Source organism: Mauremys mutica, chromosome 20 (assembly GCF_020497125.1).
Source record: "Mauremys mutica isolate MM-2020 ecotype Southern chromosome 20, ASM2049712v1, whole genome shotgun sequence".
Classification (NCBI taxonomy): Eukaryota; Metazoa; Chordata; order Testudines; family Geoemydidae; genus Mauremys; species Mauremys mutica.
The window spans coordinates 19,501,766-19,522,591 of NC_059091.1; the positions used below are offsets into that span (position 1 = coordinate 19,501,766).

Genomic DNA, 20,826 nt, shown 5'->3' on the forward strand with positions numbered 1-20,826 from the left:
AGTTAACCTGTGGAACTCCTTGCCAGAAGATGTGAAGGCCAAGACAATAACAAGGTACAAAAGAACTAGATACATTCATGGAGGCTAGGTCCATCAATGGCTATTAGCCAGGATGGGCAGGGATCGCGTCCCTAGCCTCTGTTTGCCAGAAGCTGGGAACGAGTGACAGGGAAAGGATCACTTGATGATTCCCTGTTCTGTTCATGTTTCCTAGACCTTTAATCATTATTCTTGCTCTCCTCTGGACTTCCTCCAATTTGCCCACATCTTTTCTGAAATGTGGCGCCCAGAACTGGACACAATACTCCAGTTGAGGCCTAATCAGCGTGGAGTAGTGCAGAAGAATTTCTTCTTGTCAGTGCTTAATTTGTAATGAAAGAGGTGCAGGGACTCGAGCAATTTTTTTACATTCATAACTGATGCAGCAGGCCCAGAGGTGCCGGGACTATGAACTGCCAAGCCCAGAAGTGCCAGGGCTCAGCTTTAGCAAAAATTAAGCACTGCTTCCTGTGTCTTGCTTACAACACTCCTGCTAAAACATCCCAGAATGATGTTCACTTTTTTTGCAAAAGTGTTACACTGTCGACTCATATTTAGCTTGTGATCCACTGGGACTCCCAGACCCCTTTCCGCAGTACCCCTTCCTAGGCAGTCATTTCCCTATTTGTATGTGTGCAACTGATTGTTCCTTCCTAAGTGGAGTAACTTTGCAATTGTCCTAGTGAACTTCATCCTATTTACTTCAGACTATTTCTCCAGTGTGACCAATCACTTTGAATTTTAATCGTATCCTCCAAAGCACTTGGAGACCCTGCATGTCCCAAACAGCCAGGCACAAATGGACCCACACAAATGCATCCACCCAACCAATCCCACATTCACACCCACCCAGCTGCACCTTGGGCCCTGCACACAGGGACATGACCCACACATTCACCCAACTGACTGCTGCCCCAGTCCCTTTGAACTTGGTCCTTCCCCCCTGCCCCCCACTGACCACCCTGCCCCCTCAGCTCAGCTGCTCTGGAGCAGAACCAGGCACCAACAGTGAGCAAAATAACCCCTAACCCTACCCCACCACTGCCCCTTCCCCTCCCCCAAACACCCCCTCACACCACACCCCTTCCATCAACCTCACCACTCCCCCACCCCTAACCACCCCCACCACTCCCCTCCTCCCAAATACCCCCAACACCCCCTCCTCAACCTCAGCTCTCCCCCCAAACATCCCCCCTACAAAACCCCCTCCCCACCTCAACACTCCCCACAAAAACCTCAGACAGCACAAACCTCCCCAACCCTGCCCCACAACTGCCCCTTCCCCTCCTCCAAACACCACACCCCTTCCACCAACCCCGCCCCACCACTGCCCCTTCCCCCCAGCACCCGCCCACAGCCCCCCCTCCCCCAGCCCAACCACGCCCCCAACCCCCCCTTCAGCTCTGGGATTCCCCAGGCCAAACACCCCCCCCAAAACCACCCCTCCTCCAACTGCCTCCCCCAAGTGTCACTGGTCACCCCCGGTCTCTGCCGCTCCCCGGGTGTCCGCGGGGGGGGGGCGCGGGCCGGGCCGGGCCGGGCCGTGGGGGGCGGGGCCGAGCTCCAGCCGGGGCGGGCCGGGCGCAGGCAGCGGCGGGCGCTGCGGGACGGTTCGGGGCGGCCCGGGCGGGGGTAGCGCAGCCGAGATGCCGGGCCCGGGCGGGGAGTAAGTGGGGGCGCTCGAGGGGCTCCACCCCCCGAGGCGGGGGGGCAGCGGGGAACAGCCCGGGGGGGCTCCTGCAACCCCCCCGCCCAGCTGGGAGGAGGCTCAGCCGGGGGAGGGGCTGGAAAAGTTTGGATCCGAACTTGCGGGGGGGGAGGTGCCTGCCCCGAAGAGGGGCGGCTGGGGGGGCTTTGGGGCGCGGGGGGACCCCGGGTTTGTTGTTGTGGCGGGGGAGGGGCGCAGCTGGTGTCTATAACGGGCGATGATCCCACGCCGCGGGGTATTTATAGGGGCGGCTCTTGGCAGCGGCTGGGGTGAAACACGATCCCCTCCCCCCGCACGCGCCCGGGACTGGCACGGAGTCAGCCTGGCGGAGGGCAGCCCCGCCCCAGGGGGCCCCGCGGGGGGGGCAGTTTACAGTGCCTTAGCCGCCCGCCCCCCCGCGGGGCGGGCCACGACACAGACAGTTGCTGGGTCCGTTCCGGGCCCGAATCCGGGCCCCGCCTGTGCCGAGAGGCTAGGCCGAAGCTGGCGGCGGGAGCTGGTCCTTTACCCTGTGTGTGTCCAGCTCCTCCCCCCTCCGCTGCTGCTTCTGACTCCCAAATCCTGGGGGCCTGGCTGAGACCCACCCCCCCCTTCTCCAGCCCCTGGGCCTGGCTGCAGGTGCCTCCCCCAGACACCCTAAGGCCTGTCTGTAACACACACACACACAGAGACATCCTAAGGCCAGTCTGTAACACCCCCCCACACACACACACCCTAAGGCCTGTCTGTAACACACACACACACACCCTAAGGCCAGTCTGTAACACCCCCCCCCCCCCAACACCCTAAGGCCTGTCTGTAACACACACACACACACACCCTAAGGCCAGTCTGTAACACACACACACCCTAAGGCCTGTCTGTAACACACACACATACCCCCCCCAGACACCCTAAGGCCTGTCTGTAACACACACACACATCCTGAGGCCAGTCTGTAACACCCCCCCCACCCCCGTGACCAGACAGCAAGTGTGAAAAATCGGGAAGGGGTGGGTGGTAATAGGCTTCGATATTAGAAAAAGCCTCAAATATCGGGACTGTCAATATAAAAGGGACATCTGGTCACCCTACTCCTCCCACACTCTCCTGTGCCTGTCTGTGACCCCCCTCCTCCCCCCAGGTCCAGCTAGGATTGCCTCTGCTCCCTCTTCAAAATACAAAGATTTTTAGTTTTCCTTGTGTCCCCTTGGCCCTCCTAAAGTCAGGCTCCCAGACCCCACTCAGCTCTGGGATTTCCCAGGTCAGGCACGCTAGGGAGGGTTGGGGTCTAAAGGCCCCTCTAAGATTGACATCCTCCCCCCGCCCCCAAGGAGTCCCTGCTCCTAGGCCCTGCATCTCCTGCTCTCTCCTGTCTGAAGGGCCCGTGGGGGGCTGGCTCTGTTCCCTTTGGGGAGGGAGACCCTCTGACCCCTCTCCCCTCTGCAGCCCCAAAGGGGAGGATTACTCCACGGCCATCCTGCGCCAGAAGCGTCGGCCCAACCGGCTCCTCGTGGATGAGGCAGTGAATGAGGACAACAGCATTGTCAGCCTGTCACAGGTACGGCCCCCGTGCCGCATGGGCACCCCTGCCCCAGCCAGCCACCTGGCCCGCCAGGAACCAGAGCCCCTTTGCCCGCAGGGACCCCCTACCCCATGGGGATCCCATGCCCCACTGCCCAGCCAGCCACCTGGCCTCCCAGAAATGCCCCTTCCACCTAGCGGGCTGAGACTGCACAGAGGGGTTGGCCGGGAGTGGTTGGGGGACGCACACAGGCTTTGCTCTGTAGCTGAGCCGAGGCCCCTGGGAGCTCCCTGCTGCATCCCGGGACACTCACTGACCAGCAGGGATTGAACCTGGATTCCCCTACACTTAAAGCGCCTGCCCTCTGAGTTCTGGGAGAATCCCCTGCTGCTAGCAATACAGGGGCTAGGACCCATAGCTAGGCAGGCTGGGTTCCCACCAGGAGAGTGTGAAGGTAACACGCGTGTACACACATCCCTATGCATGTGTATATATACTCACATGCCATCTACATACATGCACACCCATCAACACACATCTACATACACTCCCATGTGCATCATGTACCCCCCAATGCACACACATACATCATGTGCACACACTCATTATTCAAACACTGCACATGCATAAACCATGCACGAACACACACACCTCCACATACTCCAGGTGTATACACACACCTGCATGCGTACTACCCCATCCACCCATGCATACGCACATCATGCACATCCACACTCCAAGCACACACACCATGCAATCTCACATAGGCACCATGCAGACATACATCACACACACAGCCTCAACACACCCTATGCCTATGCACACACAATGAACACACATCATGCACATACGCGCTTCAAGCACACACACCGTGCAATCTCACATATGCAGGGAATACTGCATCACTGCGCGTGTGCAGAATTCATGTCCTCCGCAGATTTCTTTTCTTCCCTGCAGAAAAATGACTTCTGATGGGAGAGCAAAGGGAAGCCACAAAAGCAGTCATGCGCCCCTCCCTGGCAGCATAGGCAGGTCGGTTCAGGTGCCCGGAGCAGCCAATAGAGACAAATCACCACTGGGAGTGTGTGAAAGGGTGAGCAGTTGTGCGTGAGAGAGAGACACTGTGTCCCTCTCCCTCACTATTGCAGCACACTCTGCATGGAGAGGGAATGTCTGAGGAAGTAGGCATGGCGCAGGTGATCCCCTCAGGCAGAGCAGAAGTAGCAGCCTGCCTGCTTAGTGAATTGTTCCCATTGTCTTCGTGAATTCTCCCGGGAGTATAAAACAGTTGTTATAAGTTTTAAGGCTCCTTTAAATGGCCAGAGTGGTGTAAAGGACGGTCTGGCCTTATAAATGCTTATTCTGCTTTAGTTATTAGAACTGGTCTAAATTTTTGGACTGAAAACATTTCTTATCAAAATGTGCTCCATGACCTGTTTGCTACTGACCTTTCTGGGGATGGTCACCAGCCAATACAAATTGTGAGTTTGATTCCCCAGCTCTCGCTTGCTCTTCAGTTACCTGTGATGTAACACTGAGCATATGGCCGCACCTATTTGTTGACTAATAACTAGAAATAAAGGGTGAAACCTACATTACTAGTAGGCAAGGGAGTTTGGGGATTTCCTCCAATGCTCCCCACTCCCATTCTCCATCCATTGTATTGTAGTTTAAATAAATTACCTACCGAGTTGAAACTAGCCTGATTATATTTTGACAAATAAAATATGCAGAATTTTAAAATATCGTGCGCAGAATTTTTAATTTGTTGGCGCAGCATTCCCTCAGGAGTAGCACATGTCTCATGCACATAGCCCTCGACACACCCTCTGCATATGGACACACCGTGCACCCCACACACTCTGCAAACGCCCCCCCCCTCCCCCGTGCCCCGCGTGGTCTGTCACTGCCTGTCTCTGTTGCAGACCAAGATGGAGGAGCTGCACTTGTTCCGGGGTGACACGGTGCTGCTGAAGGGCAAGAAGCGCCGGGAGACGGTCTGCATCGTCCTTACCGACGACTCCTGCCACAGCGAGAAGATCCGTATGAACCGCGTTACCCGCAACAACCTCCGCGTGCGCTTGGGCGACGTGGTGAGGTGAGTGCCGGGTGGGCCCCTCCTCTGCAGCTGGCAAGGGCTGGCCTGCTCAGGACGCAGATGGGAGACTGTGTTGCTGGGGGTGGGGGCTCAGTAGGGGGCGCTGTGGTGCAGGAAACGGGAGCTCAGTAGGGGGCGCTCTCCCCTGGTAGTCTGCGCTGCGGGGGAGATGCTGTGCTGCAGGAAGCGGGGGCTCAGTGGGGTGGGGCTGTGCTGCAGGAAGCGGAGACTCAGTAGGGGGCGCTGTGCTGCAGGAGCAGGGGCTCAGTAGGGGGCTCTCCCCTGGCGGTCTGTGCTGGGGGGCGCTGTGCTGCAGGAAGCGGGGGCTCAGTAGGGGGCATTGTGCTGCAGGGAGTGGGGGGCTCAGTAGGAGGCTCTCCCCTGGCAGTCTGCGCTGGGGGGCGCTGTGCTGCAGGGGGCGGGGGGGCTCAGTGTGGGGGCGCTGTGCTGCAGGAAGCGGGGGACTCAGTGGGAGAGGGCGCTGTGCTACAGGGAGTGGGGGGCTCAGTAGGGGGCTCTCCCCTGGCGGTCTGTGCTGGGGGGTGCTGTGCTGCTGGAGCAGGGGCTCAATAGGGGGCGCTGTGCTGGAGGGAGTGGGGGCTCAGTAGGGGGCGCTGTGCTGCAGGAAATGGGGTCTCAGTAGGGGGCGCTGTGCTGCAGGGAGTGGGGTCTCAGTAGGGGGCTCTCCCCTGGGGCTCTGCGCTGCGGGGGAGGTGCTGTGCTGCAGGGAGGGGGCTCAGTAGGGGGCGCTGTGCTCCAGGAAATGCGGGCTCAGTAGGGGGCGCTGTGCTGCAGGGAGTGGGGTCTCAGTAGGGGGCTCTCCCCTGGAGCTCTGCGCTGCGGGGGAGGTGCTGTGCTGCAGGGAGCGGGGGCTCAGTAGGGGGTGCTGTGGTGCAGGAAACAGGGGTTCAGTAGGGGGCTCTCTCCTGGAGCTCTGCGCTGTGGGGGAGGTGCTGTGCTGCAGGTGCCAGGCTGAGCCGGGGTCTTTCCTGCAGCATCCAGGCCTGCCCGGATGTCAAGTACGGGAAGCGGATCCACGTGCTGCCCATTGACGACACCATCGTCGGCCTGGCCGGGAACCTCTTTGACGTGTACCTGAAGCCCTACTTCCTGGAGGCCTATCGGCCTGTGCACAAAGGTGAGCCAGGGTCGGGGGGAGCCCTGAGAATGACCCCCCCTGCCTGGGATGATGGTGGGGGGGGCAGCGCGGGGCTGGCTGTCTTGTCTCTGTTCGGGGAGGCGCCCAGCCTGGAGCGGGTTGGGTAGGGCAGTGCCCCAACAGGGGGTGCTCCCGCCAGATGTGGGTTGGACTCCCCTGTCCCCCCAGCTGGCTCGGTAACGATGTTCCCTTCCCCCACCAGGTGACATCTTCCTGGTGCGCGGCGGGATGCGGGCCGTGGAGTTCAAGGTGGTGGAGGTGGATCCGAGCCCCCACTGCATCGTGGCCCCCGACACCGTCATCCACTGCGAGGGGGAGCCCATCAAGAGAGAGGTGGGTGCAGCTCCTGTGCTTTTCTGCGGGTGCCCAGAGACTGTTGGATCCTGGGAGCAGCGCCCATGGTGCTGGATCTGAGGACGGGAGAGAGCAGGGCCCATGGTGCTGGATCTAGGTGGGGAGCAGGGCCCATGGTGCTGGATCCGGGGGTGGGGAGAGAGCAGGGCCCATGGTGCTGGATCTAGGTGGGGAGCAGGACCCATGGTGCTGGATCCAGGGGTGGGGAGAGAGCAGGGCCCATGGTGCTGGATCTAGGTGGGGAGCAGGGCCCATGGTGCTGGATCCGGGGGTGGGGGGCAGGGCCCATGGTGCTGGATCTAGGTGGGGAGCAGGGCCCATGGTGCTGGATCCGGGGGTGGGGAGAGAGCAGGACCCATGGTGCTGGATCCAGGGGTGGGGAGAGAGCAGGGCCCATGGTGCTGGATCTGATGGGGGGCAGGCCCATGGTGCTGGATCCAGGGGGAGCAGGGTGGGTCGGGGCTGGGTCCCAGCGGGGTGGGTGTGGTGTGACTGTCTGTGGGGATCAGGGTCTGGTCCCAGAGCAGGAGGGAGTGAGTGCTGGTCCCAGTGTGGCTGCCAGGGTTTTGGGGGGCCGGTTGGCCGCACCGTGACCCTGCCCGTCACCCGCGCAGGACGAGGAGGAGAGCCTGAATGACGTGGGCTATGACGACATCGGGGGCTGCCGGAAGCAGATGGCTCAGATCAAGGAGATGGTGGAGCTGCCCCTGCGCCACCCAGGACTCTTCAAAGCCATCGGTGTCAAGGTACCATGAGCCTGGCAGGGCAGGGCCACCCCATCCAATCCTACAGCCGAGCAGATCTCATTGCTAGGGCATCCCTGCATAAACAGCCCTGCGCTCCTCCCCAGAGGCAGCTGCATATCTGTGCTGGGCAAGGCATCCCTGTATAATCAGCCCCAGTACTCCACCCTTGGAGCTGCTCCCCCCCCCTCAGAGCAATGGGGTCAGGCTCTCTGCAGACTCAGGCAGTGGCGCTGTCCCCGTCACACCCTCTGTCAAATTTTCCACCTTTTCCTCCCAGCCATGAGGGCTGGCAACACACTTCTTAGTGGAAGCCGAAATCCTGACGTTGTCCAGGACCCTATTTGCGGGGTCCCCTGACACGGGCCTCAGTCGGGCCTGGGGTTTCCCCAGAGCCATCTGGAGGGCCCCCTCCCTCTGCACCCCAGGACAGGGCCATTTCACCCTCGATTAACACCGCAGTCACCTCCCCCCAGCACCCCTCCTGATGGGACAGTGGGTCTGGGGGCGTCCGCCCTGCACGTCACACACCTGCCCGGGGAGACTGCGTTAGGCACTTTTCCCATCAGGCACCTCTTGCCAACCGGGTCTGTTCCCTCCTCAGCCGCCCCGAGGCATCCTGCTGTACGGCCCCCCCGGCACCGGCAAAACGCTGGTGGCCCGAGCTGTGGCCAATGAAACAGGAGCCTTCTTCTTCCTCATCAACGGTGAGAGACGCCAAGCAGGAGGGGGGCAAGGGATGGGGAGCCCGTCCGTCTGTCCCCACGTGACCGTCCATCCCCATGTGTCCGTCTGTCTGTCCGTCCCCACGAACTCCCCTCTCTCTCATCTCTGGCATTTCTCATGCACCTCCCACTGAGATCTCCAGCTGCCTTCCCTTTGGGCGGCCCACCCCCACTCCTGGTGCTCTGCCAGGAATGGACTGGGTGCCCTCCGTTTTTCCCTTCGCCCTGATGCTCTCCCACGCTGGCGTGGTGATGCTGCCTGGTGCAGAGCCGGGCAGCTGGCATAGAGGCCCCATTGTGCCTTGGGGTTTTCATGGCTTCCTGACCCCTTGCTGGGGATTCCCTTCTGCCCTGAAGCATGCGAGTGGCTAGCCCCTGTCATGGCCCTGGAGGCTGGCATCACTCCCGGCACCACCCCAGCTGCATCTCAGTGCCAGGCAAGGGATCCCTTTATAAAGAGCCCCTGCTCCCTCCCAGGTCCGGAGATCATGAGCAAGCTGGCGGGTGAGTCAGAGAGCAACCTGCGCAAAGCCTTTGAGGAGGCCGAGAAGAACGCGCCGGCCATCATCTTCATCGATGAGCTGGACGCCATTGCCCCCAAGAGGGAGAAGGTGAGATGGGGTGGGGGATCCCAGTATAAACAGCCCCCGCGCCCCACCCCAGAGGCAGCTGCATCTCAGCATCAGGGAGGGATCACTGTATAAACAGCCCCCGCGCCCCACCCCAGAGGCAGCTGCATCTCAGCATCAGGGAAGGATCACTGTATAAACAGCCCTCACGCCCCACCCCAGAGGCAGCTGCATCTCAGCATCAGGGAGGGATCACTGTATAAACAGCCCCCGCGCCCCACCCCAGAGGCAGCTGCATCTCAGCACTGGGTGAAGGATCATATGTGAACAATCTAACCCATCGGGGTTAAAGTTGATGGAGAAATAGTCGATGTTATTGTCACGGATCCACAGGCCCGGTGCTCTCGCACGGCTCTGGGACAGTCCCTGGGAGGATTCCTTCAGTGCGTCAGCCCCCCTAGGGTCACACTCTCTCGCTGGGGTCAGCCCCTCGGCTTCCCCACCTCCTGGGACCGAACCTCCGAGCCATCAGCATCCTGGGGTCACGCCACGAGCTCCCCACGATGAATCCACCTGGATTGGACCCCTGGGGGAGACTTGCACCCCCAAAGGGAGCAATGCAACCCCAGTTTCCTGACTCTGGAGTGACTCTCAGCCAGCAGTGTATGACTGCAGGGTTTATTAGGGAACACAGCTTAGAAAGTCTTTAGTTAACATGAGAATGGAAAGTTACAGCAAAGTCCATTTGGGTTGGGTTGAGTGTCGTATGTGTGACATGGGAGGTGACTGTCCCACTCTGCTCGGCACTGGGGAGGCCTCAGCTGGAGTCCAGTGTCCAGTTCGGGGTGCCTCGCTTTAGGGAAGATGTGGACATGTTGGAGAGAGGCCAGAGGAGAGCCACAAACATGATCCAAGGTTTAACAAACCGGATCTGTGAGGAAAGGTTCAAAGCTGGGCATGTTTAGCCTGAGAAAAGATGACTGAGGGGGACCTGAGAACAGTCTTCAAATACGCTAAGGGCTGTTACAAAGAGGACGGGGATCCGTTGTTCTCCATGTCCCCGGGGGGTAGGACGAGAGGCAATGGGCTTAATCTGCAGCAGGGAGATTTCGGTTGGATATTGGGCAAAACTTTCTAAGTCCAAGGGGAGTTCAGCTCTGGAACAGGCGACCAAGGGCGGTTGTGGAATCCCCGTTATTGGAGGTTTGTAAGGACAGGTTGGGGTTACGGGGGCTGGACCTGGTGACCTCTAGAGGCCCCTTCCTGTCCGACATCTCTAGGATTCTGTGATCATTGATAATAAAGAGGGGCCGTGTCGTGGCTGTTGGAGGCCCCAGGACACACACACCTGGCCCTGGCTGGCCGGTGTTTCTCGCTGTCCTGCTCTGATTTCCTGCTTTGGCCGGGCAAGGGGGGTTGGTATGGGATGGAGCAAGGCCACTCCTGGCAGGGGTTAGGGCCTATGGGATTTTACAGCGCCAGATCCTCCTGCTCCATCTAGGATGTGAGGCCAACAGCTCCCAATCGGAGTGGGAAGAGCAGGGAGTCCTCAGGGGCGTCCTCAGTCTGGCCCCAGGGAGCACTGTGCCCTATCCCCATACACCCCCCAGCCAGGCACCAGGGGGCGCTGTGCTGCTGGGCAATCCATGTGTCCATGGCTCAGCCTGGCCCAGAGCTGGCTGAGCAGCGCAGAAGTCCCAGGGGCGCCGGGCACTGGTGCTGCGAGTCTCCCCGTTCTCAGCTCATCCCCCCCTCCCCGTTGCAGACACATGGCGAGGTAGAGCGCAGGATCGTGTCCCAGCTGCTGACGCTCATGGACGGCCTGAAGCAGCGCTCCCATGTCATCGTCATGGCTGCCACCAACCGGCCCAACAGTGTCGACCCCGCCCTGCGCAGGTTTGGTAGGTGCCCAGGTGTGGGGCCGCATCGGGACCCCACCCAGGACCCTCACTCTGGACTGAAAATCCTGGCTTCCCATCTTCCCCGTGCTGCTGCACTAGCTGGGGATAGAACCCAGGAGTCCTGGCTCCCAGCCCCCGCTCTGGTTGCTAGCCCCCAGCCCCCGCTCCTGGGGCATGGTGGTTCCACACGACGTGTATGTTTGCGAGGGGCTGGGCTGAGACCCCACCCCTCCTCCTTCCCCAGGGCGCTTTGACCGTGAGATCGACATCGGGATCCCGGACTCAGTCGGGCGGCTGGAGATCCTGCAGATCCACACCAAGAACATGAAGCTGGCCGAGGACGTGGATCTGGAGCGGGTGAGAGGTGGGGCTGGATGGGGCGGCGGGGGGGAGAGCTGGAAGGTTGTGTACATGGATGTGGGGGTGAGGGCAGGAGTCTATAGATGGGGGGAGGGTCATGTGTGCTTGGGTAGAGGGTGTGGCAGGGGAGCTGTGACCCCTTCCCTGTGCCTGGCTGGCCCCTCCCCATAGCTCCATCCCCAGCTAGTTCCTCCCCCCTATGGTCTCATCCCCTGGCTGGTCCCTCCCCACAGCCCACTGTTCTGTGCCCCCGTTCCCTGGCTGCCCCCTCCCTGTGCCCCCATTCCCTGGCTGCCCCCCATGGCCCTGTTCCCTGCCCTGCCCCATTCCTTGCCTATCCCCCCTTCCCCCGGGTGGCCCCGTTCCCTGGCTCCCCCCCACACCCCTGTGGCCCCGTTCCTTGGCTGCCCCCGTGGCCCTGTTCCCTGGCTGCCCCCTCCTTGTGCCCCCATTCCCTGGCTGCCCCCCGTGGCCCTGTTCCCTGCCCTGCCCCATTCCTTGGCTATTCCCCCTTACCCCGGGTGGCCCCGTGCCCTGGCTGCCCCCCGTGGCCCCGTGTCAGGCGCCCTGTGGCTGCAGGTGGCCAGGGAGACGCACGGGCACGTGGGCGCGGACCTGGCGGCGCTGTGCTCCGAGGCCGCGCTCCAGGCCATCCGCAAGAAGATGAACATCATCGACCTGGAGGACGACACCATCGACGCCGACATCCTCAACGCCATGGCCGTCACCATGGACGACTTCCAGGTAAGCTGGCGACCCCTCCCCGGGGCCCCGCCCCTCCTCTCCAGCCGAGGCCACACCCCTCATGCTCTTCCCCTCCTCCCCCCTGCACAGTGGGCTCTCAGCCAGAGCAACCCGTCGGCGCTGCGGGAGACGGTGGTGGAGGTGCCCCAGGTCTGCTGGGAAGACATCGGGGGGCTGCAGGAGGTGAAGCGAGAGCTGCAAGAGCTGGTGCAGGTGAGTGGGGGCTGCACTCGCCTTGCCCAGGCTAAGCAGGGATCCGCCCGTTTGGGGTTTGGATGGGACTCTCCCTACTCAATGCCAGCCCCAATGCCCCACTAGGGGGTGCTGTGCTGCAGGGGGTGGGGTGGGGGGGCTCAGCAGGCAGCGCTGTGCTGCAGGGGGCGGGGTGGGGGTCAGCAGGGGGCGCTGTGCTGCAGGGGGCGGGGTGGGGGTCAGCAGGGGGCGCTGTGCTGCAGGAGGCGGGGTGGGGGGTCAGCAGGGGGCGCTGTGCTGCAGGGGGCGGGGTGGGGGTCAGCAGGGGGCGCTGAGCTGCAGGGGGCGGGGTGGGGGTCACAGCAGGGGGCGCTGTGCTGCAGGGCGGGGTGGGGGGCTCAGCAGGGGGCGCTGTGCTGCAGGGGGCGGGGTGGGGGGCTCAGCAGGGGGCGCTGTGCTGCAGGGGGCGGGGTGGGGGGCTCAGCAGGGGGCGCTGTGCTGCAGGGGGCGGGGTGGGGGGGTCAGCAGGGGGCGCTGTGCTGCAGGGGGCGGGGTGGGGGGTCAGCAGGCGGCGCTAAGCAGCAGGGGGCGGGGGGGGGGGGTCAGCAGGGGGCGCTGTGCTGCATGGGGCGGGGTGGGGGGGTCAGCAGGGGGCGCTGTGCTGCATGGGGCGGGGTGGGGGGTCAGCAGGGGGCGCTGTGCTGCAGGGGGCGGGGTGGGGGGCTCAGCAGGGGGCGCTGTGCTGCAGGGGGCGGGGTGGGCTGGGGGCCAGCAGGGGGCACCTCCATGATGCAGTGAAGGGAGGGGGCAGTGCTGGCTTTCTGGGCCCCCCCATCCTTGACCCCCGGCTGTCCCGCACCCAGTTCCCGGTGGAGTACCCGGACAAGTTCCTGAAGTTCGGCATGACGCCGTCGCGGGGCGTGCTCTTCTACGGGCCGCCCGGCTGCGGCAAGACCCTGCTGGCCAAGGCCATCGCCAACGAGTGCCAGGCCAACTTCGTCTCCATCAAGGGCCCCGAGCTGCTCACCATGTGGTTCGGGGAGTCCGAGGCCAACGTGCGCGACGTCTTCGACAAGGTGCGTGGGGCGTGGGGCGCCGGCCCGGCTGGGCCTTGGGGTTCCCCCTCCCCCCGGCTGCCTGGCCAGCCTGGGGGTCCCCCCACCCACTCAGCCGGGCCTTGGGGTTCCCCCTCCCCCCACCTGCCTGGCCAGCCTGGGGGTCCCCCTCCCACTCAGCCGGGCCTTGGGGTCTCTCCCCCGCCTGCCTGGCCAGCCTGGGGGTCCCCCCACCCACTCAGCCCGGCCTTGGGGTCTCTCCCCCGCCTGCCTGGCCAGCCTGGGGGTCCCCCCACCCACTCAGGGTCTCCCCTCCCCCTACCTGCCTGGTTGGGCCTTGGGGTCCCCCTCCCACTCAGCCAGGCCTTGGGGTCTCTCCCCCGCCTGCCTGGCCAGCCTGGGGGTCCCCCTCCCACTCAGCCAGGCCTTGGGGTCTCTCCCCCGCCTGCCTGGCCAGCCTGGGGGTCCCCCCACCCACTCAGGGTCTCCCCTCCCCCTACCTGCCTGGTTGGGCCTTGGGGTCCCCCACCCACTCAGCCAGGCCTTGGGGTCTCTCCCCCACCTGCCTGGTCGGGCCTCGGGGTGCTGGGGCATGGGGGGGCCTCTCTACTGCTCCTACCCATGAGCCCTGGCTGCAGGGTCTGTGTGGTCCCCTCAGCCTGCTGTGCTCGCCAGTTGTGGGGGTGATGCCTGCACAGCCAGAGGGGTGCAGGTTTGGGGGGATTCCTGCTAATCGGGGGAGGGGAGCTGCATGGCGCCCCAGCCTGACCCAGCAGCAGGGGAGCCCGTCATAGCACTGCTGTCGCCAGCGAGTACCCCCAGCCCAGCCCCGGGGTTCCCCCCTCCCCAGTGCATTCTGCCCCCCTCCAGGTGTCCCCCACCCTCTCTCCCCACTCAGGGGCTCCCTGCACACCCTGTTCTCTTCCCCCTCGGGGGCTCCCCCCCATTCCCCACCTTCTCCCCCTGCCCCCCAGGCTCGCCAGGCCGCCCCCTGCATCCTGTTCTTCGACGAGCTGGACTCCATCGCCAAGGCGCGGGGCGGCGGCGCGGGGGACGGCGGGGGGGCGGCCGACCGCGTCATCAACCAGATCCTCACCGAGATGGACGGCATGACCAACAAGAAAACCGTCTTCATCATCGGGGCCACCAACAGGTGAGGCCCCCCCTTCCCTCCCCAGGACACCCTGCTCCCCAGGCCCGGCCCAAGGGTGCGGTGTCTTAGCTAGCGGCTGCTGGGACCAGGACAAGCCCCTCTGTGCTGCCCTGCTGTGTGCTCCTGCACCGTGGGAGACCTGGCCATGGGGAGGGGGGTGAGGAGCCCCCCCCCATCTGTATGAGCTTGGAGAGGCACCGTGGGGGCAGGAGTGGGGCGAGGTCCCTGAGAGGAAGGGGGCAGGGTCCGTGGGGTTGGGGAGGCTTCCTTGGGGTGGACAAGGTCCCTGGGGGCAGGAGATGGGCAGGGCCCTTCGGGGCAGGGGGTGAGCAGGCTCTGTGGGGTGGGGGAGGTTCCGGGGGCAGGGCAAGCTCCATGGGGGTAAGGGAGGGTCCCTTGTGGGGGTTCCTGGGGGCAGGGGTGAGCAGGCTCTGTGGGAGTGGGGGAGGTTCCCTGGGGGCAGGGGATGAGCAGGCTCTGTGGGGATGGGAGAGGTTCAGGGGGGCAGGGCAGGTTCCGTGGGGGTAGGGGAGGGTCCCTTATGGGGGATGGGGTTCCTGGGGGCAGGGGTGAGCAGGCTCAATGGGGGTGTGGGGAGGTTCCTGGGGGCGGAGGGGCAGGGCAGGTTCCATGGGGGTAAGGGAGGGTCCCTTGCGGGGGACGGGGTCCCTGGGGACAGAGGGTGAGCAGGCTGTGTGGGGGTGGGGGATGGGGTCCCTGGGGGCAGGGGGTTAGCAGGCTCCGGGGGGGTGGAGGAGGTTCCCTGGGATCAGGGGGGCAGGGGAGGGTCCCTGGGGACGGAGGATGAGCAGGCTGTGTGGGGGCGGGGGAGGTTCCCTAGAGGCAGGGGGTGAGCAGGCTGTGTGGGGGCGGGGGATGGGGTCCCTAGAGGCAGGGGGTGAGCAGGCTGTGTGGGGGCGGGGGAGGTTCCCTAGAGGCAGGGGGTGAGCAGGCTGTGTGGGGGCGGGGGAGGTTCCCTAGAGGCAGGGGGTGAGCAGGCTGTGTGGGGGCGGGGGAGGTTCCCTAGAGGCAGGGGGTGAGCAGGCTGTGTGGGGGCGGGGGAGGTTCCCTAGAGGCAGGGGGTGAGCAGGCTGTGTGGGGGCGGGGGAGGTTCCCTAGAGGCAGGGGGTGAGCAGGCTGTGTGGGGGTGGGGGATGGGCTCCCTAGAGGCAGGGGGTGAGCAGGCTGTGTGGGGGAGGGGGAGGTTCCCTAGAGGCAGGGGGTGAGCAGGCTGTGTGGGGGCGGGGGAGGTTCCCTAGAGGCAGGGGGTGAGCAGGCTGTGTGGGGGCGGGGGAGGTTCCCTGGGGGCAGGGGGTGAGCAGGCTGTGTGGGGGCGGGGGAGGTTCCCTAGAGGCAGGGGGTGAGCAGGCTGTGTGGGGGCGGGGGAGGTTCCCTAGAGGCAGGGGATGAGCAGGCTGTGTGGGGGCGGGGGAGGTTCCCTGGGGGCAGGGGGGTAGGACAAGCTCCGTGGGAGTAGGGGAGGGTCCCTTTTAGGGGACGGGGTTCCTGGGGTTTGGTTCCTTTTCTTCGCCGTCCAGTTTCCCTGGAGAAGCTTTGCACAGCCCTAGCCCCGTGCTCCCCAGGGCTGCCCCGGGCCCAAGGGAGGCCAGTGGCGGGGGTGGGTGTATGTGGGAGCTGCTCCCTCTCTGGAGGCGCCCCAGGATGCCCCCTGGGTGGGTGCTGGGCAGGGGCTGAGGCTGTCTCTCCTTGTCGCCTCCCCCACATCCCTAGGCCAGACATCATCGACCCGGCCATCCTGCGCCCCGGGCGGCTGGACCAGCTCATCTACATCCCACTGCCTGACGACACCTCCCGCGTGGCGATCCTGAGCGCCAACCTGCGCAAGTCGCCTGTGGCCCGGGTGAGTGAGCACGCCCGCCCCGTCGTGCCGTCCCACCCCAGGCCTCACTGCACCTCCTCCTGCAGCCACACGGCTCTCTGGTCTCGAACAGCCGCAGCTCTGCCAACTCTCAGCATTGGATCCTGAGACTTATGATGGTTTGTTCCCTAAATCCCCAGCTCCCGGACTCATGGGAGTACAGGGGAATCTCGGCTTTCACGTTCGCAAAGAAATGATTTTCTAGCTCTTGTGGCTGCAGAGAGGAGCTGGAAAATGTGAGCCCAGGAGGCAAAGGAAGAGAACCCAGCTTGCATTGTTCAGTTTTTAAATCTCGTGATTTTTAGGTTGGTCTCATAGAATCATAGAATATCAGGGTTGGAAGGGACTTCAGGAGATCATCTAGTCCAACCCCCTGCTCAAAGCAGGACCAAACCCAACTAAATCATCCCAGCCAGGGCTTTGTCAAGCCTGACCTTAAAAGTCTCTAAGGAAGCAGATTCCACCACCTCCCTAGGTAACCCATTCCAGTGCTTCACCACCCTCCTAGTGAAATAGTGTTTCCTAATATCCAACCTAGACCTCCCCCACTGCAACTTGAGACCATTACTCCTTGTTCTGTCATCTGGTACCACTGAGAACAGTCTAGATCCATCCTCTTTGGAACCTCCCTTCAAGTAGTTGAAAGCAGCTATCAAATCCCCCCTCATTCTTCTCTTCTGCAGGCTAAACAATCCCAGTTCCCTCAGCCTCTCCTCATAAATCATGTGCTCCAGCCCCCTAATCATTTTTGTTGCCTTCTGCTGGGCTCGTTCCAATTTATCCACATCCTTCCTGTAGTGTGGGGCCCAAAACTGGACACAGGACTCCAGATGAGGCCTCACCAATGCCGAATAGAGGGGAATGATCACATCCCTCGATCTGCTGGCAATGCCCCTACTTATATAGCCCAAAATGCCGTTAGTCTTCTTGGCAACAAGGGCACACTGCTGACTCATATCCAGCTTCTCGTCCACTGTAACCCCTAGGTCCTTTCCTGCAGAACTGCTGCCTAGTCACTCGGTCTCTAGTCTATAGCAGTACATGGGATTCTTCCATCCTAAGTGCAGGACTCTGCACTTGTCCTTGTTGAACCTCATCATATTTCTTTTGGCCCAGTCCTCTAATTTGTCTAGGTCCCTCTGTATCCTATCCCTACCCTCCAGCCTGTCTACCACTCCTTCCAGTTTAGTGTCATCTGCAAACTTGCTGAGGGTGCAGTCCACACCATCCTCCAGATCATTAATGAAGATATTGAACAAAACTGTCCCCAGGACCAACCCTTGGGGCACTCCGCTTGATACCGGCTGCCAAGTAGACTTGGAGCTATTGACCACTACCCGATGAGCCTGACGATCTAGCCAGTTTTCTATCCACCTTATAATCCATTCATCCAGCCCATACATCTTTAACTTGCCGGCAAGAATACTGTGGGAGACGGTATCAAAAGCTTTGCTAAAGTCAAGGAATAGCACATCCACTGCTTTCCCCTCATCCACAGAGCCGGTTATCTCGTCATAGAAGGGAATTAGGTTAGTCAGGCATGACTTGCCCTTGGTGAATCCATGCTGACTGTTCCTGATCACTTTCCTCTCCTCTAAGTGCTTCAGAATCGATTCCTTGAGGACCTGTTCCATGATTTTTCCAGGGACTGAGGTGAGGCTGACTGGCCTGTAGTTCCCCGGATCCTCCTCCTTCCCTTTTAAAGATGGGAACTACATTAGCCTTTCTCCAATCATCTGGTACCTTCCCCGATCACCAGGAGTTTTCAAAGATAATGGCCAATGGCTCTGCAAGCACATCTGCCAACTCCTTTAGCACCCTCGGATGCTGCACATCCGGCCCCATGGACTTGTGTTCGTCCAGTTTTTCTAAATAGTCCTGAACCACTTCTTTCTCCACAGAGGGCTGGTCACCTCCCCATACCATACTGCCCAGTGCAGCAGTCTGGGAGCTGACCTTGTTTGTGAAGACAGAGGCAAAAAAAGCATTGAGTACATTAGCTTTTTCCACATCCTCTGTCGCTACTCATTCAGTAAGGGGCCCACACTATGTCTCTCTTCCCTCCCCCGCTCAGGATGTGGACCTGAACTACCTGGCCAAGATCACCCATGGGTTCTCGGGCGCTGACCTCACTGAGATCTGCCAGCGCGCCTGCAAGCTCGCCATCCGCGAGGCCATCGAGATGGAGATCAAGATGGAGCGGGAACGCCAGAGCCACCCGGATGCCGTCATGGTATGGGGGGGACCTCACGGGTCAAGGGGGCAAACCCTCCCTGCTGCAAGGCGCTGTGGGGCTTGAACCCCCAGCTCCCTGAGAGTGGGGCAGCAGCAGTGCCTGAGCTACCCACTCGCTGGGGGATCCCCGGAGCCTTGGCTCCTGCCCCCTGGGGCGCCCCCACCAGGCCAGTGAGAGGGGAGCCAGCCAATCGCATGAACTTTGTTTGCTGCGGGAGGCCCAGACCTGGGTTGGCTGATCAGGGCCAGGCTGGGCATGACTGTATTGTCCCCACCACCCTGGGCAGGACGACGACTATGACCCGGTGCCCGAGATCCGGCGGGATCACTTCGAAGAGGCCATGCGCTTCGCCCGCCGCTCCGTCAGCGACAACGACATCCGCAAGTACGAGATGTTCGCCCAGACGCTGCAGCAGAGCCGCGGCTTCGGCAACTTCAGGTAGGGGGCAGATCCCCCGGCGTCGTTCTCAGCCCCAGGATCCCTCTAGTCCTGCCCTCGGCCCCCTGGGATCCCCTCAGCTCCCTGGGATCCCCCCCAGCCATGCGCTTGGCCCCCTGGGATCCCCTCAGCTCCCTGGTATCCCCCCAGCCATGCGCTTGGCCCCCTGGGATCCCCTCAGCTCCCTGGGATCCCCCCAGCCCTGCCCTCGGCCCCTATGATCCACCCGCCTGCCCTCACCCCCCTGGGATACCTCCAGCCCTGCCCTCATCTCGAATCTGCCCCGCCCCCAGCCTGACTCCCACCCTCCCCAGGACTACCCCAGCTTCAGTCTCAGTCCTTTGGCCTAGCTGTCACCCTGAGCCCCTGGATCCTCTGTCTGGTCTCCCCCTGCCCCAGTAGGCCCCCCTGCCCCCCGGTGTCACACTCAACCCTGGGAAGAACAGCCCTCCCGTGGCCAGCACAAGGGGACCCCAGGACTGCTGGCTGCACAGGACAACACCTCCACCTGCCTGTGACAAGGGGGGGCTTCCCTTCCCCCCATCACACTGAGCCAGCCCTGCTCTCTCCCCACAGGTTCCCGGCTGGGAAGCAGAGTGGGGACGGAGGGGCCGATCGCGCAGGTGGCTCCCGGCAGGGCGACAACGGCCGGGGCGGCCTCTTCCAAGAGGAGGGGGATGATGACCTCTACAACTGATGGGCGGGATCACTGGCCCCACCCCCTATGCCAAAGCATCAGCTCTGCCCCTTGTGCCAGACAGCCCCGTCCCTCGCACCAAGGCATCTTGTACCGAAGCCTCGGCTCTGCCCCTTGCACCAGAAAGCTCTGCCTTCCCAACCAGACAGGTCCGTCCCCTGCCTCAAAGAGCTCCGCCTTTGCAACCGGAAAGCCCCGCCCCTTGCTCCAGAGAGCTCCGCCTTTCCAACTGGAAAGCCCCGCCCCTCGCTCCAGAGAGCTCCGCCTTTGCAACCGGAAAGCCCCGCCCCTTGCTCCAGAGAGCTCCGCCTTTCCAACCGGAAAGTCCCGCCCCTTGCTCCAGAGAGCTCCGCCTTTGCAACCAGAAAGTCACGCCCCTTGCTCCAGAGAGCCCCGCCTTTCCAACTGGAAAGCTCCGCTCCCCCTTGCACCAGGGAGCTCTTCCCAAGCAGGCAGCCCTGCTCCCGTGCCAGCTGCGATTCCCCGCATGCCCCAGTTGCTCTTGGTTGTATTCTTTTGTGTGGTAACAAACCCAGGTCTCCCAGCCCCCACCCCAGATCACAGGACCCCGGCGTCCTGTGGAGTCCCGTGAGTGTGGAGAAAGACCCCACCTCTGTGTCCCTCACAGCAGCCTCCCGCTCGGGATTACAGCTCTGCCCAGCCATGTGGCTCCTCCTGCCGGCAGCCGCCCCCAGGCCTGGGCTTATCCTGCGGGCTGTGATACTGAGTGTGCCAGCCCCTGGGGAGAGACACCCCCCCTGCCAGGTTGGTGCTGTCTTAGCGCCAGCTTTGTTCTGCCTTTCGGCTCCGTGGCCCAGGAATGTGGGGAGGGAAGAGCACGACTCTCCCTGAGCCCCACCCCTGAATCCAGGGGGAAGCAAGAGGATCTGGACCTGGGTTGCCCTGGCACCTGGGCACCATCCTGCCTCTGAGGGCACCCACACCCCACCCAGCGCCTCGCCTCCCTCCCCCAGAGGTGACATGCGCAAGGGCCGAAGGGCCCTAGTTTGGGGCGAGAGGCTGTGGGACGTCCCAGATTCCCTCTGCAGGAGCCAGCTGCATGCGTGTGCCCATCGCAATCTGTAAGGGCTGGACACTAGTAAAGATCTGGATTATGGGGGCTGTGTCAGCCGGGGGCTCTGCCTGAGTCAGGCGCCGTGACGGAGCGGGTCCCACACGCAGGAAAAGGGTGGGGGCAAGGAATGGGGCATGGGGCCTTTCCCCTCTAGGGGCACCGGCTCTGATCCAGCCCCAGGGCAGGGGACTGGCTGG

The 20,826-nt window shown here is 62.6% G+C and overlaps 1 protein-coding gene across 2 annotated transcripts; it reads left to right on the forward strand.

The window, feature by feature from the left end:
• The first annotated feature begins 1,589 nt into the window (after nt 1–1,589).
• LOC123353433 (transitional endoplasmic reticulum ATPase-like) lies at nt 1,590–20,671 on the forward strand. 2 transcript variants are annotated; one of them, XM_044994507.1, is made up of 19 exons: nt 1,590–1,705; nt 3,176–3,287; nt 4,209–4,344; nt 5,177–5,349; nt 6,345–6,487; nt 6,711–6,841; nt 7,477–7,608; nt 8,210–8,312; nt 8,808–8,941; nt 10,665–10,800; nt 11,045–11,157; nt 11,740–11,904; nt 11,995–12,117; nt 12,960–13,172; nt 14,126–14,304; nt 16,036–16,165; nt 18,258–18,416; nt 18,706–18,857; nt 19,434–20,671. In XM_044994507.1, exons 2-19 carry the CDS (start codon nt 3,256–3,258, stop codon nt 19,552–19,554), a joined length of 2,475 nt encoding a protein of 824 aa, XP_044850442.1. In that variant the 5' UTR covers nt 1,590–1,705; nt 3,176–3,255; the 3' UTR covers nt 19,555–20,671. The 2 variants fall into 2 exon arrangements, with proteins under 2 accessions (XP_044850442.1, XP_044850443.1); XM_044994508.1 differs by lacking the exon at nt 4,209–4,344 and having other exon boundaries at nt 1,596–1,705.
• The last annotated feature ends 155 nt before the right edge of the window (nt 20,672–20,826 follow it).

What these genes read in the sequence shown, in the direction of transcription:
- LOC123353433 (XM_044994507.1), top strand. Translation starts at nt 3,256, where the DNA reads ATGAGGACAACAGCATTGTCAGCCTGTCACAG. An exon ending in GGGAGCCCATCAAGAGAGAG is followed by an intron (nt 6,842 to 7,476) that starts GTGGGTGCAGCT and finishes TCACCCGCGCAG; the next exon opens with GACGAGGAGGAGAGCCTGAA. An exon ending in CTTCTTCTTCCTCATCAACG is followed by an intron (nt 8,313 to 8,807) that starts GTGAGAGACGCC and finishes GCTCCCTCCCAG; the next exon opens with GTCCGGAGATCATGAGCAAG.